General features: G+C 42.7%; 1 protein-coding gene across 1 annotated transcript; it reads left to right on the forward strand.

Moving 5' to 3' along the window:
• The first annotated feature begins 823 nt into the window (after positions 1 to 823).
• LOC139472545 (uncharacterized) lies at positions 824 to 11,567 on the forward strand. Its single transcript, XM_071255016.1, has 2 exons — positions 824 to 916; positions 4,115 to 11,567. Exon 2 carries the CDS (start codon positions 4,278 to 4,280, stop codon positions 11,565 to 11,567), a length of 7,290 nt encoding a protein of 2,429 aa, XP_071111117.1. The 5' UTR covers positions 824 to 916; positions 4,115 to 4,277.
• Positions 11,568 to 13,792: the final 2,225 nt, after the last annotated feature.

Consider the following 13,792-nt stretch of genomic DNA (forward strand, 5'->3'; position numbering starts at 1 on the left):
CCCAAACACACTCGCGTGATAACCTCTATATACTCACTCACTCTCTGTTTAGAAAAAAAGCCATAGTTCAAATTGCACGATGTGTATTACATTGTTGGTGAATTAAAAAATACTCTATTTTATAACTTGTTTTAATATTGTGTTTCCTTACTTTCACGTCCTGCAGGTGGCGCTGTCTCACGTGTGTTACATATATGTAACAGGCAATGCTCTGACGTCACAGTTACCTGTGCTCTGGATATGTAAACAAATGCAACCACACTGGGAAAACAACAACTGAATTTGAAATATCATTCCTTAATAACAGTGTTCGTTTATTACCGACAACATTCAAATAATTAAAGTGCGATATACGGGTAAATTGCGCATGAATTGGTATCAAATATCGAACGATTTTTAAAATGGTTGCAGTACTAGGTTTTTAATCAATTAACGTTTTACTTAATTTATATAGAATAAATACGTTCTGCGGTAGTAATTACATGTGTTGCTCATTTAAAAGTGAATGAAATTACATATACACTACTTCCGTATGTGGTGAACAGGAAATAGATAACATGAATTAGACGTGTTAGAACATTGTATGCTACAGGAAATATATTACCAAAAAAATTAAAACAATAAAAAATCATTTTTATAACTATCACTTTCCAACCGTGCTGCCCTGCATTCAAGGCCGTCGCGAATCGCAATGACCAAGCGATGATCTCAGACCCACTGAACCAATAACTAAACGTGTCCACACTGCATTTGTGGAGATTTGATTGACGGGTGTGGTGTCACGTGACAAGTGAAATCCCGCTTCACATGCATGGAGGAAATAGGTCGTGTGTTCAGCTCGCGAGATGAACGTGATTGTGGGAGGAGCCTGCTCTTACAGTCTGGAGACACATGTAGTCCTACCTGTGTAATTGTGGTTCGTATATTCCCCTCACCGACTACTGACTCTAACACTTGTTTCGTTTCAGCGGTCAATATGTGATTGTTTTTAAGGACGCAAACAGATTTCATGACATATCGGCAGCAAAGTAAGCTAGCTCCTCGCTTTGCATACATACTCTCCGTGTTATATGTTTTGATATGCCAGGTAGCATTAATCGTGAACGATGTGAAGTCATTATTTCTCATTTTTTCTGAATCTGTTTGCGGTCGCATGCGTGGCAAACAAATTTAATACCAAAGGCTAAAGCGTCAGGCGAAGTCAAAGGGAAGTAACTCTAAATTTCCTATGTTTTTTAAGTTCAACACAACCATGTAGGTAGGCTGTTCTGAATTCCTCTCGGGTCATGGTGAGGGCATGAAAATTCAGCGAAATACTGAGATGTACTAACCATGTTTCTTCACGCTTACCATGTAGTTTAAACATATTTTATCAACCGAAGTTGAAAGGGATTGGTAAACAAGCCCAGCTGGCTTGTGTAAACGCGGTGATCAGTTGCATAATTACAGTTATGTTGACATAGAATTAAGGTCAAGGAACAATACAGATTATATAGCAAAACGACCATTTATGTTACCAACACTACAGTCATGTGCATATTAGCTTAATATATATCTATACTCAATGTACAAACCTACCACAATTTTCTATGAAATCATGGACCGAAATAAGTACATTGTGGCTGACATCTCTTGTAAATTCCTGTTACCACACGATGCTGTGTTCAGATCAAAACCCTCTGTGTAGTAGAACATAGTGCTTCTATAGTTGTGTTAACTAGGACGAGTAAACAGCAGGTCAGGTGGAGGTCAGTGAAATACAGGTCGACCTGACACAGACACATTAGTTATGCTACCTGTAACATGAACATCAACATGAATCGGGAAATGTTTAGCATGTTTAGTTCAAATGTGAGAAATCACTCAGCAATATTCTAGCTATATGACGATGGTCTGTAAATAATCGAGTCTGGACCAGACAATCCAGTGAATGATATCATGAGCACTGATCCAAGCTATTGGGATCGACGACATGCATCAACCAAATCAGCGAGCCTGACCACCCGATCCTGTTAGTCGCCTCTTACGATAAGCATTGTCGCCTTTTACGACAAGCATGCGTTGCTGAAGACCTATTCTGTCCTGGATCTTCACGGGTCGAACAGGGGTTGGTAACGCTTGGCACAGAAAAGATATTAAGGTGTTCTTTGGGGACTTGAGCCACGTATGTTGATAATAGGACAGTGATTCAGGTGGCAATATGTCTTTCCTGGTAACACCCCACTGACCTATATTCCAGCTATGTGACAACAATCTGGGAGTTATCAAGTCTGGACCAGACAAACCAGTGATTGATATTATGAGCAACAATCCACTGTTGGGGTATGTTACATGTTATCAACCAAGTCAACGAGTCAGGCCACCTAATCCAGCTTGTTGGGGATTAACAGAAACTGTTGTTTTAAGAAAAGGGGCCATGTCACAAGAAGCTGCCAATCTAAGCCCTCACTAACGAGGTGAGCTGAAAACAGCCGACAAGCCACCTCTGACTTACTTACACATGACGTTGTCTGTAGTTACTCTTTACAATAGGTGCTAATTTGTTTGGTAGGCATTACTTAAAAATTGACAGATTAAAAAGTAGACACAATTTATGGATAACAACTTCTTTTATACTGTGAATGTGACATTTCAGTATAGATCCTTATACCCTTGTCAAGCATAAGGTATAAGGATCTATACTGAAACGTCGCCTTTACAGTAATTAAAGAAGTTGTTATCCATAAATGGTGTGAGGTGGGCTGCTTCAGACATAACACAAGGCTGAGACATGTTGATGTCGGGCAAGTTAATCCTGTTGTTTTATGTCTCATTTGGCTGTTCCTTTTAACATGGATCTTAAAACATGGTGACAAGTGAGAAGTCGTGTTATTTTGTGTGCTGCACAGGCAAGTGCTGAGATTGTTCGTTATGGAGAGCAGTGATAAAAGGGCAGTGATAAACTATGCAAAGGACCCCAACAGTGGAGACCCAGGTCAGAAAATTCCCATGCAGTCTGGTCAGAATGGGTCCCTGGCGCTCTATGTAATGTTGGAACCCAGGTCAGAATAGGTCCCCAGCACCCCTGTGTATAGTTGAGACCTTGGTCAGAATAGGTCCCCAGCACCCCTGTGTATAGTTGAGACCTAGGTCAGAATAGGTCCCCAGCACCCCTGTGTATAGTTGAGACCTAGGTCAGAATAGGTCCCCAGCACCCCTGTGTAAAGTTGAGACCTAGGTCAGAATAGGTCCCCAGCACCCCAGTGTATAGTTGAGACCTAGGTCAGAATAGGTCCCCAGCACCCCTGTGTGTAGTTGAGACCTAGGTCAGAATAGGTCCCCAGCACCCCTGTGTATAGTTGAGACCTAGGTCAGAATAGGTCCCCAGCACCCCTGTGTATAGTTGAGACCTAGGTCAGAATAGGTCCCCAGCACCCCTGTATATAGTTGTGACCTAGGTCAGAATAGGCACTACAACGATCAAACTGAATGTGGTCCACATCCGCTATTGATCTGAGTAATTCCTCAGACCCGTGAAGATCCGGGATAGAACAGGTCTTCAGCAACCCATTCTTGTCCCCGTGAAGATCAGGGTAGAATAGGTCTTCAGCAAACCATGCTTGCCATAAAAGGCGACTATGCTTGTCGTAAGAGGCTACTAATGGGATCAGGTTGTCAGGTTTGCTGACTTGGTTAATGCATGTTATCGATCCCAATTGCGTGGATCGATGTCCATGATGTAAATCACTGGTTTGACTCGATTATTTACAGACTGCCGTCATATAGCTGGAATATTGCAGAGTGCAGCGTTCAACAACAAACAAATAAACAATTCCTCATCCCAGAAGTTGTGATTTCGTTTTGCCCTGATTATGTTTCTAGGTTTGTCAGCACAATTCCCGTGCTATGTTAGCCCCGATTATGTTTCTAGGTCTGTCAGCACCATACTCGTGCTCGTTGGTTTCACCAAAGTGGTAAACGTCTGAGGCCTGCATCAATTGGGTCTTTCCTCCCACAAGCTGACACACCGCAATACAACTGGAATACTGTTCAAAGTGGTTATGATGTTTAGAATATTCATAACAGGGTTTACCATGGAGAGAGGTGGAAGTTATAAAGACACTTTTGATTTCAGAAATATGGCCATCTTGGAGGGAACCAAAGCTGTGGAGGATGATAGTCTTCAGAACAAAACACAAGAACATAATCAGGAACCTGAAAAGATTGAATTGATAAAGAAGCAGGGCTGTCTTGACCTAATCAGAGAGTAACCCTGGTAGACACAGCACCTGGCCAGAATGGACAAGGGGGTCAAGAGGCGTGATACGACCTCCAAGAGCACTAATGTCTGTAGGTGCTTTGTTTGTGATCGTGTCCTGGCTAATAAGTCCAGCCTAAATGTGCACATGAAAATTCACACCGGTCATCGACCGCACAAGTGTGCAACTTGTGATAAGGCATTCTTTCAGAAAACACATCTCATCGCACACATGAAGACACACAATAAACAGAATGCTCAAGGTGGTTCTCAGGTCAACAATCAGTTCTCCTGTCGGGTCTGTGGTAAATCCTTCAAAACGTATCGGGGACGAAATTCTCACATGAGAAGCCACAAAGCAGTAAAGGCCATGAACTTGAAATCCACAGACAAATTGTTCAAATGTAAATTTTGTGGTAAGGTATTTCCAACATTCCAGGGTCGAAATAAACACATAAGGTTACACATGAATGAGCTGGGTCCTCAAGAACAACACACAAGTTTCTCAGCATCCAAAAACACCAAGCAGAAAGAAAGCTATAAGTGTAATCAGTGTGACAGGGCATTCAGATCGTATGTTGACCTCAAACAACACCGTGACACTCACGCCAAACTCCAGCCTACTGGATCACTCAAGGACAGTGTACAGGAGGTCTATCGGTGCTTCATGTGTGACAGGACATTCAGGTCCTACGTGTACCTCAAACTTCACACAGACACACATCGACTCATGAACCAAGTCAGCAAGGTCCATGTTAAACAAGACACACCAGGTCTGTACAAAACTGAACCCACAACAGTCGGTGAAAGCTCTGGTCTAAACCTGGAAACTCCTGTGTCTGAGGAACCTGAATCCACAGGTTGTAAATATGTTTGTCACATTTGTCGTCAAACGTTTGAAGCAGTTTTTTACTTGAAGCAACATTTGCAGACACATGTCATTAATCTGGAATCTGGTGAGAAGTACGAAGCAAAACCCCATGTTTGCTCAATATGTGGGAAGAGGTTTCTAAGAGCGTATGACTTGCAACACCATCTGAACATCCATGCAAGGGGAGGTTACAAGTGTTCCTTGTGCGAAAAGGTGTTTTCTTTCCAGAGTTGGCTAAAGCGCCACTTGAAGAGGGCTCATGACAGTATTCCTTCACAGACCAGTTCTAAACGACAACACCAATGTAAGATATGCAGACAAGCGTTCAGCAAAAAAGTCCACATGCTTAATCATATGAAATTCTCCCACAAAGTGAGGACACCACAACAAACTTCCTCCACTTATAACCAAGGTGAAAGTGTTCCTGAGTCCGCGTGTCTGGATAAATCCAGAGGTTCAGATATTCAGAACGGAATCTTGAAACAAGGAACATCGACACAATCATACCCATGTCCCGAGTGTGACAAGACCTTCACCAACTGGAACAAGCTATATCAGCATAAAAGGAGCGCCCACAAAAAATTAAAATTAAATCATTGCTGTTCAATTTGCAATAAGAGGTTCTCGAGTCAAGATGTTTTGAGGAAACATGTGAAACAACATGGTTTATGCATGCGCCACCAGTGCCAGTGGTGTGACAGATCCTACACTATGAAGAATAACCTTTGTCGCCATGTAAGACTGGCCCATGGCAAACACACGAACACAGTAATTCCCAGGGCTAAACAAGATGTTCCGAGCATAGTCAAATCCAGACTTCAGTGCTCTATTTGCAAGAAAACATTCACAAGAAAAGATGTTTTATTGAGGCATGTCAGACATCACTGCTCAGTGTTACGCTTCCAGTGTCGCCTATGTGCCAAGTCCTTCACCGAACAGTCAAGTCGACAACGCCACATGAAGGTTGCCCATACAACAGCGATCAATGACAGTGCATCTGCAGATGAGTCGGGAGAGAGTGACAAGGATCTAGAAGCCCTGAAGTGCCCTGTATGCAAGAGGATGTTTAGTAGACCAGAACTGTTGAGGAAGCATGTCCAACTACACCGGTTGCCTCAACGTTATGATTGTCAGGTGTGCAAAAAGTCATATTCAAATGTGTACAATCTACAGCGCCATATGAAAACTGCCCATCCAACAATGAAAAATTACACCGCATCTGCACTTGTGACGAACAGTGATGAAGACCTCGAATCCCTGAGGTGCCCTGTTTGCAAGAGGATGTTCAATAGACCGGATAATTTAAGGAAGCATCTAAAACAACACAGCTCCCCTCAGCGTCATGAGTGTAAGGTGTGTGGAAGAGTGTTTTCGCAGGTGTACAATCTGTATCGCCACTTACGAATCATCCATACAAAATTGTCAAGTGCACGACATCAGGACTCTGTACATCAGTGCCCTGTCTGTGATCAAGTATTCAGCAGGAAGGATGTTTTGTACCGCCATTTGAGACGGCATAACAAGTCAAGTTTTCCATGTCAGGTCTGCGGTAAAGATTTTACTCGTCAATCTGATTTGTGTTGTCATGTGAGGATGGCCCACAAAAACTCCAAAATACAGCATAAGTCTCATCTAGACCTGTCTCGTGAAGCTCCAGAGATGACAATGGCTCACAGCACAACAAAAGCACAACAAAAGACATCCAAACATCACCAGACTAAACACAATATCCAAAGCAAAAAAGGTTGCCATGTCCGAAAAGGTGAACCAAACAAGTGTTCTGTATGTGGCAAAAGTTTCTCCAATTGGTATTGTTACAAACTTCATTTACGGATGCACACCGGAGAAAAACCTCACTCTTGTAACATTTGTGGAAAATTATTTTCCTACGCTCATCAGATTTATCATCACAAGAGATCTCAACACCCAGGTACCCCTGATAACATAAACATAGAAGCTGAAGATAACGGGTCATCTCCAAACCGAGGCAAACTGACATCAAAGAACGAAGAGTCCTCCATCAAAGTGGAATCATCATATGATCCACGCTGTTCAAAGAAAGCCAGAAGTGGTAATAGGTGTTTGTTGTGTAAGAAGTGGTTTTCTAACCAGTCAGGATTGTCATCCCACATGAGGGTGCATGTTAGGACCAAACCACATGACTGTTTTTGCGGAAAATCTTTCACCAACGTTTTTAATCTTAAACGTCACAAGTTGTCACATGTCAATGGCAGCGAAGGAGACTTGTTTGTGTGTTCCGGGTGTGGGACAACGTTCAAAACATCCCACGACCTACTTGCTCATATAAAGGTGGAACATTATAAATTATACCCTTCTAAGAAATCATTGAAAAGTAAAATTAAACGTTCCCAGGCTGCCAGATTATGTCAATGTGGCAAGTGCAACAAAACGTTTCACTTTACATTTGAGCTGAACAGCCATGTGAAGAGACATACAGGAGAAACATCGTTCAGTTGCCCATGTGGGGAGCACTTTTCATTCCGACACCATCTGAAGAAACATATCACCTACCACTTGAACCCTCAGAGCAGACTCTACATAAAAGGATTTGAACAGGACAATGTGACTTTCCTCAAACAGTTCAAGAAGACAGAACAGACACAATACAGATGTAAAACGTGTTATAGAGTTTTTACTGATAAGCACCATTTCAAACTCCATGCTTGGAGGCATTTAAATAGGAGAAAGACCATGTTTTCTACCAGCTTCTGCACAGATGGAGGAGGAAGTGGACAGAAGCTTTTTAATTGTATCCTTTGTGATGAGAAGTTCTCATCAAAAGTGAAGCAGACATATCACTTGAAGTGCCACACTAACCCGAAGAGCAAACTCTGTGTGACACAAGTTCAGCCTAAGCTGTTGCAGAAACAACTAAGAATTTTGGATAACAAACAAAGATATAGATGCAGAATTTGTAAAACTGAATTTGACTCGCAGACTGCTTGTCGACGCCATTTGCAGACTCACTCCACAACGCACAGCCTGAAACAAATCATGGATGGTGCCCTTGTTTCCAGTGAACCTCTACTGTGTGTATTTTGTGACAGAAAGTTTAGTATCTTGAGTCGTCTGATCATTCACGTGAGGACACACACTGGCATCAAACCATACCAGTGTGACATGTGTGAGAAAAAGTTCTCTCTGCCCTATACTCTGAAGGGCCACCTGAAGAAGGTGCACGATGGGCAGAACCAGGAGTCTCAGTACAAGAGCCTTAGGACTGGAACCAGCCATCCGAGGCAAGACAACACCAACACTCCTCTTTCCAATCAACATCAATGTAAAATATGCCAGAGAGTGTTCGCATTGCCGAGCAGCTTGAAAATTCATATGAGTAAAAAACATGTTGTTTCTTTTAAAATTGGCAGTGTGTCTTCAACATCTTCTAAACAAAATATTGCAAAGAAATTTCCACATGGATCTGCTTCTTCAGCTATCAACAATGATCATAAGCTGACTTCCAATGAAAGACGTTACCCATGCACTTTTTGCAAGAAATTTTATCCTAGGATGGAAGATGTGTTAAAACATTATGTAAGTTGTTCTGAGAGCAGTGGAAAAGGTCCATATCTGTGTCCTTTGTGCAACAAGCCAGAAGTCACCCCATCCATGTTGTATTCCCATTTCCAGAAACATTCACCAGAGAAACAATTCAAATGCAGGATATCCACCTGTTCTTACAAACGCAAAGGTGACATGGCATACCATATGAGGAAACTCCATCCAGGTGAGCAACCAGATTGTGGGAGTAAGTGTTCTGCACGGTCAGCATCACGACCTGAATGTAGTGTGGAACGAATTAGAGAAAGAGCCAAAGCTTTTCCTAAGAAAGATGTTGCTGAGTGTGTTGTTTGTGATAAGACATTTAAACAGGAACTTGCTTTCAATGTTCACATGAGGATTCACACCGGGGAGCTGCCATACAGATGTGACGTTTGTGGGAAAAGGTTTATGCTTCTGAGTAACAAGATCGTCCATGTGAAACTCCTCCATAGAGATGAGGATGCTGCTGCAGGGAGACAAGGAAGGGTTGGCAGAAAAGTTAACCGTAGTCCTGACAAGATGTTAATGAGGGTTGTTCCAGATGATGCAGGGATTCAAGAGGGTGGCAGTGAACAAGACAAGAAGGAGGAAGATGCATGGGAGGAAGTTGTTAGAGGTGATGGGGAGTCTGATTATTGTGGAGAAGACCCTGATACTGACACAATGTTGATTGATGGACACATGATCTACATGGACCATGCCAGTCCAGTGGATGATGAGGAGAGCATGGCTTCAGATGATGAATTACAATCTCAGATTGAAGTTGAGAACATCAGTGTTGAGACTGGAATGGATGGTGAGAGCAAAGTTGGTAGTGGGAGCATGAATGTGGTTGTCAGTGAGGGAACTGAGTTGCAGGGTTTAGGACTAGAACAAAATGAAGTCCAAGGTCATGTTAATGCCATCTTTGGAGATCATCTTGCTGTTGCAGATGGATATGATTGTGCCATGCAGAGTCAGAGTGATCATAAGCAATGTCTAGTTGATGACATGCAATGTCAAGTTGATGGCATGCAAGGTCAAGCTGATGGCATGCAAGGTCAAGCTGATGGCATGCAAGGTCAAGTTGATCACATGCAAGGTCAAGTTGATGACATGCAAGGTCAAGTTCATGGCATGCAAGGTCAAGTTCATGGCATGCAAGGTCAACATGATGATGTGCAAGGTCAAGCTGATGGCATGCAAGGTCAAGTTGATGGCATGAAAGCTCAAGTTGATCGCATGCAAGGTCAAGCTTATGGCATGCAAGGCCAAAGTGAGTTTCCACTGCACCTTGGTATTATTGCAGAAGTTCAGTGTGAAGCTTTGTTGAAGGTTGATGGAGTTTCTAATAACCATTCTGTGTACACCGGTCCCATTGTTGATGGATCAGGGCGGGATTTGTCATCTGGTGGACCAGCCCAGGATTTGTCATCTGGTGGACCAGAGCAGGATTTGTCATCTGGTGGACCAGCCCAGGATTTGTCATCTGGTGGACCAGGGCAGGATTTGTCATCTGGTGGACCAGAGCAGGATTTGTCATCTGGTGGACCAGCCCAGGATTTGTCATCTGGTGGACCAGAGCAGGATTTGTCATCTGGTGGACCAGAGCAGGATTTGTCATCTGGTGGACCAGAGCAGGATTTGTCATCTGGTGGACCAGGCCAGGATTTGTCATCTGGTGGACCAGAGCAGGATTTGTCATCTGGTGGACCAGAGCAGGATTTGTCATCTGGTGGACCAGAGCAGGATTTGTCATCTGGTGGACCAGGGCAGGATTTGTCATCTGGTGGACCAGGGCAGGATTTGTCATCTGGTGGACCAGGGCAGGATTTGTCATCTGGTAGACCAGGCCAGGATTTGTCGTCTGGTGGACCAGAGCAGGATTTGTCATCTGGTGGACCAGAGCAGGATTTGTCATCTGGTGGACCAGGGCAGGATTTGTCATCTGGTGGACCAGGGCAGGATTTGTCATCTGGTAGACCAGGCCAGGATTTGTCATCTGGTGGACCAGAGCAGGATTTGTCATCTGGTGGACCAGAGCAGGATTTGTCATCTGGTGGACCAGAGCAGGGTTTGTCATCTGGTTTTGATGATGTCGCCCTTGTTCCCCAGGACCTGTCACATGGACACTGTGGCATCCAACTTGACATCTCACTTGGTCTCCGTAATAATGATGGTGTCTCAACTGTAGGATGTGATGTCCTGCTTGATCCCCATGGCAATGATGGTGTCTCAACTGTAGGATGTGATGTCCCGCTTGATCCCCATGGCAATAATGGTGTCTCAACTGTAGGATGTGATGTCCTGCTTGATCCCCATGGCAATGATGGTGTCTCAACTGTAGGATGTGATGTCCCGCTTGATCCCCATGGCAATGATGGTGTGTTAACTGTAGGATGTGATGTCCCGCTGGATCCCCATGGCAATGATGGTGTGTCAACTGTAGGATGTGATGTCCCGCTTGATCCCAATGGCAATGATGGTGTGTTAACTGTAGGAAGTGATGTCCCACTTGATCCCCATGGCAATGATGGTGTGTCAACTGTAGGATGTGATGTCCCGCTTGATCCCAATGGCAATGATGGTGCCTCAACTGTAGGATGTGATGTCCCGCTTGATCCCCATGGCGATGATGGTGTCTCAACTGTAGGATGTGATGTCCTGCTTGATCCCCATGGCAATGATGGTGTCTCAACTGTAGGATGTGATGTCCCGCTTGATCCCCATGGCAATGACGGTGTCTCTCTTGGGCAGCATGGCATTTCACACAATCAACATGGTGTTGCTTGTTTCGATGGAAAGAAACAACTGTCTGACAGACCATCTACCACAGCCAGGGAAGTTGTAAACTCAGTGGAAGTAAATAACAATTATCCAGACAGTGAATTCAGAATTGAGTTTACAAGTCATTGATAGACTCTTGCTTGTGCCAGGGCGGTGGGGTAGCCTAATGGTTAAAGCGTTCGCTCGTCACGCCCTCTTGCTGGTGCTTGGACGGTGGGGTAGCCCAGTGGTTAAAGCGTTTGCTCGTCACGCCCTCTTGCTGGTGCCAGGGCGGTGGGGTAGCCTAATGGTTAAAACGTTCGCTCGTCATGCCCTCTTGCTGGTGCCAGTGTACTTTGCTAGAGACATTAACTGATCATGGTGGCAATTGTTAGTCTGATTTTAATTGACATCAATATACATTTAGAATCAACCATTGCCTTAAAAGGAGCTTGAGACTAACAATGTCAATGTGACACTTCAGGATTGGTTGTATTTGAATATTTGATACCACTGTCATAGTTTACATATTACAGATTTACATATAGATCGTTTAAAGATTAAGATCCACTTGACATATTCAACCTTGTTTGTATGAAGTACAGTGTAACTTTGATAGACAAGCAACACAATCAGTCAATAGTTTCTTGCAGTATGTTGCTTGTGATGTGTTCGGTCACATAAGGTCCACAGAATGTGCTGCTTACCATGGTACTCAGTAGGGGTGAAAAGATACAGCAAGGTCACGATACGATACGTATCACGATACACATGTTTGCATCAAATCATGTGGAAACTTCTTGACAAGAAATATTTTAGATCAGGTTCAAAAGGAAAAGCTAGCTGTAGTTGTAGACTGTAGTTGTGAATTGGAAAAGCTGATTACAACACATTTTACGATATCTGACTGACAAAAACGTTCGGGATCATTAAACGAGTAGAAAGTAATTTGTTTCAGCAGTTGTATCATCTTGTATCAATACAGAAACATGCATATTGTGTATTGTATCTTCACATAAAACTCACGGTGCACCGATGTATCGTTTTACACCTAGTAGTCAGCTATACTTGGAATGGATGTGACGTGGTTGTATCATGTTTACATGCCCATGCTGTCAGTTGGGTTGTGTGACCCAGTTGGCTAAAACGCCACAATTTTCTGTGCAGGGTTGCCTCCCTTGGGAAAGCCAGAAATCTATGGTTGTGTTTCTAGGTTTGTCAGCACCATACCCATGCTACTGGGGGCTTTCCTCCCACACCAAGCTGACACTCCATCATACACATAGTTACTCTTGTTACTATTCAAATCGCCCATTTTTATATTAATAATCTGTAAAAATTAAAGATTGTATATGATGGCCACAGTATGATGAGGTCATCTTTGATAATTTGAATTCTTTTCTAAAACCAAAAGGCCTTTAAGACTGAAGTTAATTGTGAAATGAATGATAGATGTAGTTCTTATTTAGTCCAATTTTATATTAATAATCTGTAAAAATTAAAGATTGTATATGATGGCCACAGTATGATGAGGTCATCTTTGATAATTTGAATTCTTTTCTAAAACCAAAAGGCCTTTAAGACTGAAGTTAATTGTGAAATGAATGATAGATGTAGTTCTTAGTTAGTCCATGAAGACAGTTATGGTTGCTGGCAGCCATCCTTGCTTGTGTTAGCTGATATGTATAGTATACTGAAAGCGGGGAAGCCAACTTTCAAATATCCATTGAGACCACTATATTTTGTAGCCCTTCATGAACAATAACATTTTAGCACTTTTATTTTCCACCACTTCTCTATACTTGATTTTAAAACAAATTAGTTTAGCAATTTAGCCACAGACTCAGACATAGGTTTTGTACTAGTCCTTAGAAACTAATTTCTGAGGCTGAGCTGTGTAGAAATCCATTTGCTTTCTAGAAGTCTGGGTGACTGTGATGCCTAGCAGCATGACTAGGAGGTTCCAAGGCTGATTGACCATCCTCAGTTATCCAGTAGTTTATATCCCTATTCTATTTTGATAAATTCCATCTTAGCATCATTCGAGGCCTATTCAAATATCACAACGAAAAAAGCTCTCCGTTCCTATTGCTCTAAGTGAGAGAAAGGAACAATGGAGGACAAAATGACACTATGGTGGCAAGGGAGTTTATGGTATTCCAAGTAAAATGGATACAGAAAACCTTGGCTTATTGAGGATGCTGATGAATTTCAAATGAACATTGATCTGTTATTTTATTGTTGATAATAAATGCCTGTATTTACATGTCATTATATAAAATGTGATCATGTGATCCCATGAATTCCTGTACATATTTAGTTCGATTAAGACTTAGATTTTAAATCAGTGGCTGTGTCTGTTTGATTGGATAATA

Source organism: Haliotis cracherodii, unplaced genomic scaffold (genome assembly GCF_022045235.1).
Source record: "Haliotis cracherodii isolate W230 unplaced genomic scaffold, xgHalCrac1.p SCAF_24, whole genome shotgun sequence".
Taxonomy (NCBI): Eukaryota; Metazoa; Mollusca; class Gastropoda; order Lepetellida; family Haliotidae; genus Haliotis; species Haliotis cracherodii.